We start from the raw sequence: 16602 nt of genomic DNA, 5'->3' as shown, positions 1-16602 counted from the left end.
GCCAAGACCATGCCAGGTATAGACCAAGATAACCTCTAACAGCAGGGTTGGGCTTGCGTTTTCTACCCAGACCTATTTTATTCAGAAGAAAAAGCATAGATGCTAGATTCACATATTCACAAGGGTATGTTATAGTAACTTTTTTCAAGGAATCCTGGTGTCCTTCACAGACAGGCTCCTTCTGACTTCTTTCCACACTTTCTCCCTCATGAGTGCTTTACATTTGATTTTTACACATCTCTTGGAGGTGACACAGGTACTAGGCTTACTTTTCACTCCAGCCAAGCACCACCCATAGAGTTGCTATCTAGGAGGTTTTTAATCTCTTTATCAGCTATAATGTTTCAAGGTGACTTTTAATGGCAATTTAGCATCAGAAGCTTTTAACAATGTCAGGGTTATCTTTTGCCTAACAGACATTAGAAAAAACTTTGCCTAACAGACATTAGAAAAAAAAAACTTTGGGAAGGGTAACCTTTTTCTTTTAGCTAACTGATCCCAGGTGACATCAAACACATCTGGTTCTACTCAGGGTGTTCCTACCCATGCAGAAGGCCATTACCATCATTTCTCTCTCACTGGGAACAGTCTATAAACACTTTTCCTCCCATGGATCATACTCTAAATGGTTATTAAATATGCTAAGGAGCATAACTAATGATTGTGAAGCAAACTGAGTTTTGGAAGGGAGTTTAATGTATCTGTGGTACTTTTATTATTTCTCATTTTAACTATAACACAATTCAGATTGTTCAAACAGTTATATCAGCTTGAAAAGACTTCACTTTTGGAAGATGGCTCAGGTTATGGAACCTGTTCCAGGAAGAATGATGATCACAAGAAGAATTGAAGGACAAATGTTTACAGACATTTTTTGGCAGGAGCTAGGTTGGAAGGGGACTTCGGTGCTCCTCAGTTGTTGTTGATCAAAAGAACAAAATGGGCAAAAGCAAACAGTTTCTGAAATTAGCAAAATTCTCTCCTGGCACATTGGAGCAGCTTCACTTTGCTATTGCTCTTTTCTTCCAGGTAACTGTGAATGTTTTGGAAGTAAATGATGAAGAACCAGTTTGTTCACCCAATTTCTTCTCACTTCAAATCCCAGTCAATTTAGCTGTTGGGACCAATATTAATGGCTTCAGGATTGAATGTCAAGATCGGGATTCTGACCCCAGGTCTTTCCGTTACTTCATTAATGAAGGTACTGTGTTACAGTGGGCGAGCTGGGAACAGTGGAAAAAAATACCAGATGCTGATAGTTCACCTATATTTGTAAACAAATATCTAACATAGTTTGTGTGCTAATTTCATAGTGAGCTAGCTGTGATCCACAAGTTCTGCACATCATTACATTGATCCTTTCCACAAGCTGGCTAGTGGTGCTACAGGTGCTAGCAGCTGGAACCACTCCCTTGCAAGGCTGCATTGCCTGCCATATTAATTAATAGGCTATTAATTACACAGTTGACAAGAACTTCAGAAGAATGAGCTGGAATAAAATTTCCCTTCCAATTACAGCTGAGTAAATCTTGAGAAATGATGGAAAGTTCTGTATTTCTGGGTATCTCACCATCACATAGATGCTGGTGCACTCTTCAAAACAACTATTTGCATGTTGTAGGTCCATACTGTATGCAATAAACCCTTCCTTTAAAAATCCTTCTTTGAACCTCATGATCAGCTGCATCTACTTGGAGAACTGCAGTGGTATGGGATGATACTCAGCTTCACAAAAATGGAAACACACTCTCTTGGGGCAATTCCTTCTTTTGTTGCTGAGGTGACTGCTGTGAAGGAGGGAGCAGATTGTCCAGGTGCCAGTAAAATAGCTGTGAACATCAAAAGAGGCAATCTCTGTCCTACTGCAGCACTTTGATGCCACAGAAGGAGCTCTGCAGACATGGTATTGACACATGATTCCATACAAATGGCATGGCTATGTTAGTAAATCAGTGTCTGACCACAGGCTCAGTCCTGGTGGTACAGACCTGAGCTGTGTCATGCATTGGCCTCTGAGCCACAGAGTAGCTCATGGTCCTTTTTGTGCTATAAAACAGGCATGGCCTTCAAGGACATGTCAACTCTTGATCTCTGTGGGGCCACAAAAGCAAACCTGAAGTACATTTGGTGCCTTTTCAAGGCTCTGATTTCCTGTTTATGTGGTCTGTCCATATCCTCACAGCTGGAGCTGGTCTGCCTGCAGCCTGGGCCATGAGCAGCTCTCCAGCTACAGTAGACAGAAAGCAAGGGGTGGGGGCCAGCATTTCTGAACTCTCCTCCCTTCCCCATGGTGCTGACAAAGCACCATGTCATCCCATACCACTGCGGTTCTCCAAGCGGATGCAGCTGATCACGAGGTTCAAAGAAGGATTTTTAATGAGTGTCCCTGAGCCATTAACTCTCTTCAGTGGCCACTGCCTCTGGGCAGATGGAGAAGCCATGGAGAGGGGCTGTAGCAGCACTCCAGGGACACCCCAGTAGTGGAATGAGCCCCGCCATAGTGCAGGGTTCTCACCCCAGCTGAGTGTTTTTGGGTGCTCCCCTTCAGTTCAGGTCATTCAGGTGGTGACCTCTTTGTGCCCTATGGCTCTGAAGTGTTTCCACAGCCTCCTCTCTGCTTTGTCCCCATAGAAGGTCTTATTCTAGATTGTAATGCTTTTGTGACTGTATTGCTTTAAATTATTTTATATGGTACAACGAAGATCAAGGAACCCTTCTTGTCACTGACATTTTACCACACTTCACCACTAGTTACACACATTTACTTTTTGCATCTTGTTACTTTTTTGCAGGCAATGAGAACAATCATTTCACCTTTTCACCAAGTGCTGGCTCCAACACATCTCGTCTGATTCTTGCATCAAGGTTTGACTATGAGAGTGGACTTGATACCAACTGGGTTTACAGTTTGCGTGTCCACATAACAGATGACAATTTAGTATCTGCCAGGGACAAAACTACCCACTTAACTAAAACTGGAACAGTGACTTTAAGCATCAGAGTTATCCCAAACCCAACTACTGCCACAACCACTACGGTAAGTTCACTAAAAATTATGTCCAGTTCTGCATTTCTTTTATGGAGTAATGTCCACAGGAGTAAGAAGAGGGTAGATGTCTGCAAAAGGAAACCAAAACCCTAGAGTGCATCTAGTCCTGGGAGGTTCTGAGCCCTTCACTCTTCTGATGAAGCCAGAGGTGGTTGATGTGCTTAGTGTCATGGAGGATTAGTCCCAGGTACAGAGTCATAACATGTGTTTTGTATTTCAGTTTCTAAAACAAAAAGGGCAGGAAGCCAAAGGACTGGGCACACTGCCATTACCATACAACTGGAAAGTTAAAGATTTTGGCAGCTTTATTAATAAGAAAAGAGCAGGGATTAACCTTTGCCTGGAACCTTAAAATTACCTCATGCATTTTGTACTACTTCTTTTTTTATTCATAACTATTCAGTCCCCCATGTGCCTTGCAGTTTTGTGTGCTTCTTTATCATGGGAGCACATTAATCTGTGGCTGTTAAAGTTGAAACAGACAACAAAAACAACAACAACAACAAATGCTCATCACTTAAAAGGGTCTCTTTTCCAGACATGAGGTCACTGTCATGTAAAACTTGGAGCAGCATGTCAGGAACAGAAGCAGTTTTGCACTGCCTCAGTGTGTCACTGTGGTTTCAGCAGGTTTCAGACAGCAAATCCAGAGGGGTGTGGTGGGTCTTTCCTGAGCTCCACGCCCATGTGATGGTCCATGGCTGAGCTGAGTAAGCCTGCACAGCTTTTGGCAGCCCAGGTGGGATCTAACCTTGCAGTGCCTGTGGAGCTGTGGGCCTGTGTCCCAGCAATACTGTCCACCCCTCTGTACAGCCATGCCAGTTGAGCTCTGTCATACTAATTTAATTTTGAAGCTAATTTCCATCAGGCTGGTGCAGGATGTGTGGAGATCTTGCTTTTGTCTTATCTGTAGATGTGACACAGCCTGAGGGTACAGACAACTCTGTCTCTATCGCTACCAGTCACCCCTTTCATGCCTTGCTGCACCATATTCCATCATCTACAGTCCATCCATTCCCTGTCTGCCTGCAGATGGCATTACCCTTTTCTCTCTTGCATGCAGGAATGAAAATATGAGTATCCAAGTGAAGTGGTAAAAGAGGCCTTTACTGTAAAATGGTCTAGATCTTCTGGTAACTGAGCCAGAACCAAAGGATCCTGCAAACAGCACATACAAGTCTGGTTGCTTTGCTATGAACATGCTTAAATCCAAATTTTCAGACTGATTAATAACCCTATTCTTATCTAATGCTCTTTTGGGAAGGAATGCATTATTTTTTCACAGCCTTCTACTCCCCCAACTTGATGTGGAAATGAAAAGTTAAGCTGAATAAACTTATTCTGTATTTCTTTCCTGTGCTTCACCACAACTACAAACAGTCTCAACCACATACCACAGCATTAAATCTGTCTCCCCAGAGATATCAGCCTTCCACTTGCAGGCTATTTTCCAGAAGAGCACTTCCAGTACAGCAAGTTCTCCCATCACTACTCTTTACATGTGTTCAGTGCAGCAGCTCAATGAGTCAGAAACTGGAAAGCTGGTAGTGTAGAAAAGAAGTCCCATTACAAAATGTCACTCATGACTTCAGTCCAGGTGAGGAGAAAATGGTGGTGGTGATATTGAGATCATTTGAGTATTTCTCTAAGGATTGGATGTATCTTTTTTTGACAAGACTAAATAGACTATTTTAAAATTATCCTTAAACTGCAAAGAAATAGATACCCTGCTCAATTTAATACTCAATGTGATTACCAATGTCTTACAGAAAATTAAATAAAAACTTCAGTAGCTGATCAAAACTAATAGTACCACACTGGGTAATGAACCAGGTAGAGTGAATGAGTAATTTTTGAAATGTGTGAGAGTAGTTTCATGATGGGACCTTAATGAATGAGCTGTTAGCACCAAGTGATGTGCCAGCTCAGAGATGCGTCTCCTGACACTCAGGAAGATGTGGGAGATTGCAACTGCTCAGGAAGTGTGGTTTTTCCTTCTGGAACAAGTCACTGGGTAAAAAAGAAGGAGTTCCATTTCTTTTTATACAATAACCCAGTTCCTTAGGGTTCAACTCCTCTTACAAAGCAGTCTGAATGATTACTGCAGTGAAGATGACCTACTTCCAGTTTTGCCTTAGGTAAAAAGAAAACAGTATCTCAGTAATGGCAGTATTCCCTGAACTTGCCTGCCCTCCACCAGTGTGCTTACAGCAACTCGGGCAACCTGAGGCTCTTATACCCCACCTTGACATGCTTGTTTTAATATAAGATATCAAAACATGACCTGGAACCTCCCCTTTTCCTTGTGTTTTCCATTTCACCCGCCTTTGGCTGCCCCAGGAGCTCAGTGGTCCATTCCAGCCACCAGAGCTGCTTGGCAGTCAGCAGGCAGGAGCATGGCACGAGTCACTGCCTCCCTCCACCTCCCTGTGCCCATCACCTGCTGAGCCCCGGGCCAAGCTGGGGTGCCTCAGTGCAGAAGTTCAGCCAGATGAAAGGTGACCTGGTGTCAGTACGCAGCCCTGAGGAACTCTTCCTGTCTTGTTTCAAAAGCCTGGCATCACTGTAGTGACCAGAAGGGAGAACCTGTACTCCCCATCGGCGTGGTACGTGCCGTTCGCGGTCACCCTCGGCGCTCTGCTGCTCCTCGCTCTGCTGGGCCTCCTGGGGCTCCCGCTGCTGACACGGCTCCACTGCTGCTGCCCCCCGGCAGGGAAGGCACGCAGCACCCCTCTGTGAGTCCCCAAATGCACCCTGGGCAAGCCCCAGCACCACCTGGCAGGGACAGAGATGGCTCAGGCCTGATGATGTCGGCGCTTTGAATGTTTTCTAGCAGCATGGCTGTACTGCAGTAGATGCTAATGCAGCAATATTAATGGGTGGTAATGATATGAACTCAAGGAAATGTGTCCCTGGCATTTTTTTGGGTGGGTTTAGTAACATTAACATTAGGAGAAGGTAGGAGTGGAATTAGCAATTGTAACCTCTAAAGGCAGGTTAAAATAAATTGTAAACATCTATGCTCATGAGGCTCAGTTGGAGCCTGTGCCAGACTGCGCTGACCACAAATATTTTGGTTTGTATTTGACTCCCTCTCCAAGGGAGCTCCCATCTAGGTAGTTACTGGAAGCATTTTCCTCCCTCTCAGCTACAGATCCCAGTGTCCTTTGCAAATATTGGTGTCCATGCCAAATTCATTGTTCTGGCAAAACTTCTGCAGATTTCCTGGAGTTTTACCAAGGCATTTATAAGGCTCTGGCCCATAAAGCTTACCTCTAAATGTTCATGCTTGGCAGAAGGCATGGAAGCACCTGGGACCAGCTCTGAGTCACTGTGGGAAGTGGAGAGATCCCTGCTGGCTGCTTTCTCAGTGGGCTGGAGCCAGGCTGCCTCTGAATTGACTTTGTACTTCACAAAACAAAGATAAGCAGTCCTTTAAGTGCCTGGGATTTTTTTTAAAAAAGGATTTCTACAAGTATTCTCAGGGTTTGGACATTGATTTAGAAGTTACATTAAATGTAAAGAACCACTAAATGACTGTGACTATAGTTCAGATCATGTGTGCAAGAAATTAAAAGGTTGTGATAAAAATGACAAATAAATCTAAGATACTGATATTATTTATTATTTGGGTAAACAATTTATTGGGAACCAGAGTCTTCCATTAAAAAGCAATTTTTATATTTTCAAAAACATTTATAAACTTTCAAATATTTTAAAAGACATTCTCTGAGCACATCAGATCTAAAAAATTGACCTTCCTCCCACGATGGAACAAAATGACAATATCTGAAAAAATATTTTTCCAGATTACGTAAATCAATGGATTTGTACACTATCCTCAATAAGACTTTATTATTTTAAGAGCATTCCTTCTTGAAGAAGCCTTAAGGCAATGCTCAAGATTGTTTTCCTGTTTGAGAACAGTATTAAATGATGCAGGCTTTCTGTGAAAGCAAAATCAGAAACCAAATGAATCAAGCAAATCTCAGAACTCAAGGAAACACATCCTTCTTGCCAAGTGAAAGAGAATAAAAATCTTTTTTTTTTTTTTTTAGTGAAAACCATGACATTTGTTAACTACACTCTTAATCTTCTTTTCATTACAGGATAAAGGCTCCAGGTGTGTATCTCTTTTCTATATTTTAATGCTTCAAAATAAGACCTTGTTTATGATTCCATGTAAACTCTGTAAATTAATTTCTGGATAGAAATTTGACACAGTAGAAAGGTACTGAGATTAGATAATTCTGGCCAGTTTTGGGAGTCCTGACAAAGTGATTTCATTGCCTTTTTAGTCTTCAAATCTATTAACTATCAGGCAAAACCCAAATTCAGAGTAGTCTGGTATTCTGGCATAGATGCTAAAGAATGACTGTATTTTTCACACACAATTTATATGCTATCTGTTAAAAAATAATCCCAGCCATCTATAGCACCTTCAAGAGTCCTCTCCACTCTAATTCCCTGTTCTCTGATCACTTCTCTGATCATTTGCTCCCTTGGCACCACTATTTCACATATATAAAGATTTGTTTTGAAGTATTGGTGCTTTCAAAAGGGTTTGTATAACCTAGCAGGGAGATAAATCACACATGGAAAAGCATGTTTTTTTAAGCAGTCTTGTTCTTTTTAGTTCCATTAAATTTCTGCTAGAAAGCACTGCTCATATGGGCTGAGTAGGACTCTGCTCTTGTAATTCCCCTTTCCTCAGTCAGTATCTCCCAACTGGAAAAAAATGCAGGACTAACAAACCCCACAAAATTAGCTGTTCTCTTGGTTGCCCAATTTGAGACATTTCAGTGTTGGCTGATTTCCAAAGAGTGAATGCTTTTTGCTTTCTGAAAAACTGGTGCCCAAATGCAGGGCAGAAAAGGCCAGACAGAATAGGTTTCCCATCAGTGCTCAGGTTGAGATCCACCTGCAGCACTTCAGAGTTTTGCACACCTGGCTGGGAAACACATTTGTGGCCAGGCACAGTTCTCCAAAGAAAGACCATTAAACAAATTGGCAAGGAGTGAGAGAAGAAATCATAGCACTTGGTTGGGTATCATCCACAAATCCATGCTGTTGAGATGCCCATGGCACTGCTGCTGTATTTGTTTGCATTTGGGATGAGCTAATAGTGTGGCAAATTCACACACAACCAAACTGTTCTTCAATCTGAATTTCGCTTGACTGAAAATGCAGCTCTTCCATGTTTTGTCTCCAAGCCGATATTTGACACAAGCTTTGCAACCACAAGCATTTGTGTAAAACAATAATCTGCATTTCTAGTTCAGATATTCCCAAGGGTGAATTTCTGAATTTGTTCATATTATTTAGAAGGGGAAAATTGTTTAATAAAATTACTTTTAATTCATTACTGACTTTTCACGGCTAGTCTTTCAATTAGTCACTGGCAACTGTGGATTCTCACTCAGCGTTTGAAAATAAATAAGACTTATTGAAGATGTCTCAGAATTTGAGTAGAAAGAATGTCTATTTCTTTGAGGAAATCTTGACATTAGTGTCAACAACCACCATCAGAAAATTCTGATTATTAACAATGTGCATTTTCCTTTCTGTAGAAAAGAAGAAGCCTAAGAAAGAAGTAGCTGTGGTAAGTACTGCTGGCCTCAAAGGAAACCCCAGTTTTGCCAGCTCCATCATGCAATATGACCATAGGACCCTTTCCATGAATGGTGTCTGCTTTCCATAGAGAATAAAGGAATGATAGGCAAGGAAATAATGATTGCCCTCAAGGGCAAAACACTGTCCCAGCTGGCCTCTGCATTTGGAAGCAAAAATGGGTGTGAGGGGTGCTCACCTTCACTGGGGCCCCTTTGCTTCCAGGTGCCCAAATGCTGTACTCAGGAGGTCAGACAGGCTGTGCCCACAACAATGACAGGGACACTTGCTGCAGAGGTGGGACAACAAGTCCCCCAGCTTCACTGATGGCAGCCGTGCACTGCTGAGACTCCACTGACCTGTGGAGCCAGCTCTGATCCACCTGAGTGCAACCAGCAAGGTGTGCCAGCCCGCCCAGGCTGTAAAGAGTTTGGCCTTGATAAGCTGTTTGCAGCACAATGTCATAGATGTTTCCACTGTTGGAGATGTTTCTTTGCTCCTGGGTCTCAGGGCTCCTTCCTTTTCATAGGGATAATTGCATAAAGTATGCATGATTGCATAAAGTATGCATAATTGCATAAATAGACAGAATGCTCTCAGGCACATGGTGTGATCCTTTGCAGGTCCAGCAGCTGAACTGGGATTACCCTTGTGGGTCCCTTCCAACTCAGGACATTCTGTGAATCTGTGCCAGGCACTTTGATTAGTGAACTCTCTCTCCCCAGATTTTTCAGAGAGGAGATTCCCACACCTACTCTGGGTGGAGGAGATCCTCTCGTGGTAACACTAATGGAGACATTTAGCATGTCAGAACTTATCAATTCTCCTTTAAATATCTAGTGAGGAAACCCTTCACCACAAAGGGCTCTTGTCATTGGACTGTGGTCCAATGTGTTGCCACTGGACTGGTTTAAATAAAACCCAGCCTAAAGGAATGCAATATACAAGTCACACAGATCCACCTTCATCCATGTAAATCACCATTTCCAAGTTACTGCTCCTCCTTCTGACTTAACTTAATTCACAGTTTCCATTTTACATTTTGTGTTTCTTCACAGACAATGACAAAGCTAGACACTGTCTTTGATGGAGAAGCCAGAGACCCAGGTAATAAAAAGCAATTAACTGAGGATATGAATATTAGGCTGGAAACAAACTGGATTAGTTAATTTAAATATGGCTTGACATTGGCTTTTCATATTTCCAGTTGGCTAATTCCAAGGAGAATAGGAGCTATGTCTCAGATAATGAAAATCAAGACAGTGCCTCAGTAACATTTGTAGTGGTAGAATATACTTACAGCCCTTGAAAGCACACTTCTGATGGTCAGACTGTTCACCACTCCTCTGCTAAACTGGAATGTATGGATGTGGTATAGGAAGGTGGGAGGGGAGAAGGAATGTGTTGCAAGCCTCCTGCTCTGGTGCTGTCATAGCTACGTGGTCTCATCCATCTCTTGTCTGGGAAGTGGCCAGAAGATTATTGTCACTGCAGAAGTGCTGCCTTCACCTCCTAAACTTCTCCCTGGAGAAGTGGGTGGGTGAGTTGCTGGCTCCTGCACAAACCTCCTTCCTTAGAGCAACAGTGAGTTGCTGCTCTTTATCCAAGGCTCAGACATTGCTTGTCAGGGAGAAAAGGGAAGGCATCAGCTGGCAACAGCTGCTGTGTCACCAGGCTATGCAAACTCTGGGCATATCTGATTAAACAGATGGGAAAAGCAAAAATAAGTTGAAAGCTACAAACCTCAGGATGAGCTGGGGAGCTCATCCAGCTCCCCACGTGACAGCCACTGCTCTGCAGCAGGGCTCATTACAGGAAAAATATTTTTGTTTTACTGAGGACTGATCTGGCTTACCTCATTCCACTGAAACACGGCCCCTGCCTGAGCCCCTTACTTCAATTCTTGGCCTGGAATTAGGGTGCCCAGCCCTGTGCCTAATGGCTGAGAGCCCCAGCATGGAGATGGGGGGCTGGTAAATGTGACAATCAGACAAAATAAGTTTTAAAAAATAGATCTGAAAAGAAGCCTGAAACAATATGTCTAGAAAGCATCCAGAGGAAGGCAGGCTTGTTTCAAGGCTTGGATTCATCTGGCCAATTTCCACCAAAGTGCCTGTAACTTGTGTTTCTTATTAGCTGGCTCAGAGCTGTTGGATGTGTTGAGCTAATGGGAAACACTAGGCATGGAGACTTCAGTACAATTTGGGCAAACAAGTGGGACCCTACTGTGCAATTAAGTCCATCCACAAGGCTGCTCAAGGCTGGTTTGATCCAGGTCCAAGCTCACCTGCTATTTATAAAGAGATCTGGAGGAATGGGTTCCAAAATCTCTGCTTTTTTCCCTGTGTAACTGCATTTGTAACATATTAAACATGGGTAGTCTCTAGGCTGCTGCAAGAGCCACTTTCCAGTCTTCCTGCAGGACAGCTGGGGGCTCCCTTTCTCAACAAACCTGACCATACTGGACTTAAGGATATCTGAGCCCATCCAAACATTCTTCCAGAGCCATAGCATTTGTGTTGTGCCTGACACAAACATTAAGCTCTAACACAGCTCTGTGGTGACAACAGGGAAATGTAAGTTCCTCACTCCTCCCCTCTCTTCTCTACAACTCATTGTAAACCCTAGAGGATCAAAGCTTGCTGGTTTGGAAATGAGATTTAATAATTCCCAGGACATCATCTGTTGAATATGATTAAGAGTGATGGTCAGAAGCTGTTTCCTGATCTGGGCTGCTTTAACATGCCCCACTTGTAAGCAGTCAAAATAAAAACAGGTAAAGATGTCCAGTTTCATCTTGAGTTGCTCAAATTGTATTAATGTGTCACTAACCATTAATTCTGATACAAACTGCAACATTTAGTAACATGTAACCACTGTTTATTTCCAAGCCTTAATGGTCTTTTGTTTGTCTTCTAGTGTTTAATTACAGATAGTGCCATTATAGCCTCTGATTCTCTTTGTAACAAGATTCAGTGAGTTAGACTGTGAGGTGATCACGCTGGACACACAGCAATTTTTTCACTTATCTCTAGGTAGCAATGAACTGAAGGAGAAAACATTTTGCTTTTAATGTACAAGTAGAAATTACCCATAAAACCTGAATAGAGACAGAAGACTTTCTGACAATGAGAGACAGCCATGTGTGCTAAACAACACAAATTTAACAGTATTTTATCTATATGAGAAAATCATGTACTTGTATGAAACACACAGTACCTCACTCTATTAATGGCAAAGTGAACAGCAAGCCTGGAAGAAAGCATTTTGTGTAAATGGAGAAGGAATGTGTGCAGACAAGACTCGCTGGATCTCCAAATCCTGGGTCAGTCCAGATGAGCTGGCATGGTCTGGAAGATGTATGTAGCATACTGTGCTCCTAAGCAGGGTTTGCTACCTCTAGTAGGCAACTCTATATGACAAAATATGCACAGACATATACAATGGTCTTGCTCAGTATGGCTGAAGACAGAAGTTTTGTCCTTACAGCTATGGATGTGTTTGTTACACTGCCCACGTTAACCCCTGGTAGCTGGAACTTGGATAGATTTATAGGGTGATTAGAAATTTATTTCTTTTGGAACAGGAATGTTTTAAATATCCTTGTTCTCCTAACTGCAAAGACAATTCTTATAGTGGCAGCATCTCCTCTGAGCAGCTATGCCCAGCACCCCACAGAAATGAGGATTTCCCTCTCAGGGCTGCCTCCCCAGCTCAGCTGAATTCCAAGTGCTTCGCATTTCTCATTTCAGTTCCATGCTGAGAACTGTCATGTCTTAATCTGATAAAGCAGGAATGATTTTAATCTGTTGTCTTTTTGTTCTTTCAAGTTACTGGCAGAATGTATGAGTTCAATACATGGTCGGGGGCCCGGAGGTGGAAGAAGAGCAATGAGCCCCTTCAGCCAGTGCTGGCTATGCAGGTAGTGTCCAGTGTCACAGAACATAGTGGCCAAGGGGTGAATAAAGCAGAGGCACCAAGCAAAAAAGAGCCTTCAGAGAAGAGGAAAGAGCTGACTGCAGCAACAAAACCAGCTGCCAAGCCCTCAGCAGGGCAATCAGAAACACCAGGCCAAACCGGGCTGAGATTGCAAAAGAGGAAAGAGGAGTCTGAGGATGGGGGCTTATCCTCACCAGCCCCTTAAGGCAGGAACTGACCTCCTCTCCCAAAATGAACTCTGCTTTTCTATTAGGCCAGAGTGCATGAGACTCCAAGGCACCTCCCAACTGACCCCCGATCTGAACAGCCAAAGAATCAGATGTGATTTTTCTCTCTCTCTCAGCTGTAAAACAAAAGGTGGTCATAAAGAGTGTAAACCAGACCCAAAGGTAGGATGAATATGGATGCACCTTTGTCAAGTGCATGTAAGAGCAGAACAGAAGAAGAGGAAACAAAGCAGAGTCATGGACAGAAGCATTCAGTGCCCACTGCATCCTACAGACTCTGGCAATTTCCCCCTAGAAAAGTCTGCACGTCTGGCAGGCATGGCCCCATCCTCTGCCTGCCTTTGGGAATGGCAGCACACACAGATGTGCTTTCTCCACAGTGAATGGGGTCTTCTGTCCCTGCTGAACAACCAAATGAGTGAAAAGCACACCAGGGTAGAAATGTTTGCCGGTAGAAGCTAAAAATATTTTCTTTTCATTCAGTGTTTTATCTCAGCCCTTCCTTGCCCTCCCATCTTGCTGTAGAAAAGTCCATGGCTTGAAAGCAGTTCTGGAGTAGAGAAAACTCACAGCTTCTTGTGGCATCTCAGGCTGTCAACACTTTCAGCTTATTTATCTTTTGTAACACTAAGAGCATTCAATATCTTCACCTTTGGTATTTCCTCTGGCACATTTAATGCTTTACAGGATCAAGTGGAATATACTCAAAAGAATAATGACAGTAAACACATGGGGTGAAATAATCTTTTCTGAGTGTGAGCATGTATAATGTAAGTGCTGTCTAAAAACCTGATATAAAACAAACAAACCCAACAAGATTTTATAAAATTATTTTAATCTGAAGAAAAGTAATTATAAATGATGACTTAATACTCCATGGCTTGTCTTGGCTTGTTTTCTTTCCTGATTGCAAAAACATTTTTTGACAGCAAGGGACTGATATCAGGTGGTAAAAGAAAATTTCAGTTTAAGTTGAGCAGTGGCAGTCAATGAAGATTATATTCAGTCTCTCACATACATTGTTTTTGTCATGAAGGACCTGGATGGAGAAATCCACAGTGAAATTACTGGATCCTACATTTCACAAAAACAGCTGTCATGATGCTGTAACCCTTTGCTGTGCTCCAAAGGAGTGGCTTGGCTCGGGAGCAACTTCCCTAACACAATCATCTTCAGTCAAATGTTATTTTGTTGCACAATCAGAAACCCAGTGTGTAATGAACACCACAATGATACAGATAGGAAAGACTGATTTATACTCCCTGAGCACATTATCACTTTACTGTGTCCATGGCAGTTGTCATAACATTGTTTGACCCTCCAGCACCAACAGGGGCAGCCACACATTCAGTCCTCCAACCCACCATTGTTTGCATTTTTCAGCTGTAAATGCAGAACATTCAGTTTCTATTCAGGTGGTTTTCCAGTGACATAAAGAAACCCTGCAGTAGCTGGTAGTGCTGCTGTAACTCTGATCTTCCTAGCACTCTGACACCAATCTATCCACATGCATACCTGGCACCTCCAGACATTAGACTTTGTTACCTGAAAAAGTTAACTGTATTATTTTTGTGTCAGGAAGACACACAGGTTTTTGTACTTACTTTCCTGAGCATTTCTCTAGGGCAGCTGCTTTGCTTCCTAGATTATTCTAGCTCTACTTCAGTGATTAAGGGATAAGTGATTTTTTTTAAGGCAAGGGGGAGACAGGCTGTAGTCTCAGCCAGGAAACTGGCAAAGAGGCAGAGGAATACTCATCTTTCTTTACTACTGCTCCTGCTGCTGAACTGCACAAACTTATTTCCTTCCTTCTTAGAAAAAACCCCAACAGCAGCATAATCTGGTATCACAGCAGGCTCTGAACTCCATGTATGCCAACACTGCTGGTGCCATGGTCTCCCACAGCTGGGCAACAGCTGGGTGAAAAGCAACTGCTCTTGGAGTGGTGCTCTCATAGTCCAGACTCAGAAGAGCTGACAGCTGAATTAAGAGGAGCCATGGAAATAAGAGATGCCAGATTCAAGCACTAACACTGTTAGAATGCCTGCATCCAGTTGAGGTGAGTTTAGCTGGTGTGCTCAGCATTTGCAGGGGCAGGGTTAAGCAAGGTAAAGCATTCTGTGAGTCCCATGCTGCTCCTACATGAGGAAACAAGAGTGCTGACCACAAAGCACAGCTTCACCCTTCCTGGTGTGAAACGCTGATCTCCAGATCCAACTCTTTCTTCATCTTGATCTTTCCTATAAAACCTTATTTTGGACATGCATAGGGCTACTTCCCTTGCTTAGGATCCACAAAATCAAGGAATAACAAGGTTTTACATGAGCAGTAGCTTTATGTTAAGCAGCATCATTTTCCTATCAGTTGCCTCTACTACTATAAGTGTTCCTTCCTGTGAAGGAATCAAGGATGAATCCTTGGTCTCATTCATGTCTCTGGCTTGTCTTTGGCAGGACAAGAGCAGAGAAGGTAGAACTGGCTGACCCAGGTGTATGCTTGTTACTTATTGTATCAAACAATATGTGAAAAGATACTTTGAATATAAGAGTAACATATATTTTTTTCATAAAATAGAAGATTATAATATGCTGTGCAGTACAGCTTTAAATGTTTGAAACCTCTTCTAATTGTCAGAGGAGCTTTTGTGCTTTTTTTTTATTCAGAAGTCTTTTGGGAACACAGAGTCAGTGTCTAGAACTGCCGCTAGATGGACTGAGAGCAAAGATTAAGTGCAGCTCTACACAATAAAGGCATTTGATTATTGGAACAATTAGCCAAGACCATGGGCCCTTTCCATCATTTGAAGCCTTCAGAGGTCAAGAACAGCTGCTGTGTGCTGTAGAGGGTCAGACTAGATGATGAGAACAGCCTCTCTAGTCTTCAACAGCTCTGTTTGTGAACACAGACACAAAGTGTGAACTTTGGTGCCATTTATTTTAGAGTGATGGCACTGATAAGCTGAGACTAGAAGAGGAGGAAAGGCACCTGGTGGTTCAAGCAGACTGGCTGGGGGGCAGCAGTTCCTGACCTACAGCTGCCCTATTGCATGTTACGCAATAATTTTATCTGAAATCTACAAAAATCAGTGTGAGTTCTGCCACAGCTTTTAATTGCTGTATCTCCACCTATTACACATCTCTGAAGTGCTTCCAGATCTGTGGATTGACATTGCTCTGAAAGTTTCAAGAGTGATTAGGAAAGAGCACAGGTCACTTTTCCTGGTGGGGTCTAATTCCCCCAGGCAGTTTATGTGTGATCATGTTACTGGGGTTTTTGTGCTCTTCTCCAAAGGCTCTGCTTTCATGCTGGTGTTATAAATAGCACTTGTAATAAACATCAGAAGTCTCAGCTTCTGGCAATGTAACTTCATTTGTATCAAGGAATATAAAAGTGCTGGTACTACATTTCTTGTGATCTAAAAGAGAATTACACGTAAGAACTACTTGAGCTGCAGAGGTGGAGGAGGTCTGCCCAGGAGGCTGCCACTTTGTGACTGCTCATAGGAGCAGGAGATGGTGTTTGGATCCCCTCAGAGGAGGAGAGACAGACAAGGAGAACAATCCTTCTCCTCGTGAGCAAAGAATCTGGCTGCTAGCTTATTTTATGAGAGCCAGATTGCAACACCATAATGTAACTAACATTTTAACAGCAAGCAGCCACAACTGCACATGCCCATGCTGGTTGGGTGTCTGACACCCCCAGCCACAACAGGCCCTTTGCACAGCTCCAGCTGAAAGGCTGAGCACAGGCTTGGCCCCCACTGGGCTCCATCTGCAC

The 16602-nt window shown here is 42.9% G+C and overlaps 1 protein-coding gene across 1 annotated transcript in view; it reads left to right on the top strand.

Annotated features, from left to right (window-relative positions):
* The window catches only part of CDHR3 (cadherin related family member 3), a gene marked incomplete at its 5' end in the record, with an annotated part of 34275 nt that extends 20573 nt beyond the window's left edge, over window positions 1-13702 (top strand). Inside the window, 7 exons of the mRNA XM_059847362.1 lie at window positions 1030-1201; window positions 2793-3037; window positions 5603-5784; window positions 7159-7172; window positions 8620-8651; window positions 9718-9766; window positions 12490-13702. Of these exons, the coding sequence (XP_059703345.1) occupies window positions 1030-1201; window positions 2793-3037; window positions 5603-5784; window positions 7159-7172; window positions 8620-8651; window positions 9718-9766; window positions 12490-12803 (1008 nt within the window). The remainder of the gene's footprint in view (window positions 1-1029; window positions 1202-2792; window positions 3038-5602; window positions 5785-7158; window positions 7173-8619; window positions 8652-9717; window positions 9767-12489) is intronic.
* Between the last annotated feature and the right edge of the window lie 2900 nt (window positions 13703-16602).

The sequence above is a fragment of the Haemorhous mexicanus genome, chromosome 5 (genome assembly GCF_027477595.1).
Source record: "Haemorhous mexicanus isolate bHaeMex1 chromosome 5, bHaeMex1.pri, whole genome shotgun sequence".
Taxonomy (NCBI): domain Eukaryota; kingdom Metazoa; phylum Chordata; class Aves; order Passeriformes; family Fringillidae; genus Haemorhous; species Haemorhous mexicanus.
The sequence above is the reverse complement of the archived record's forward strand: the minus strand, read 5'-3'. Positions and strand labels throughout refer to the sequence as shown.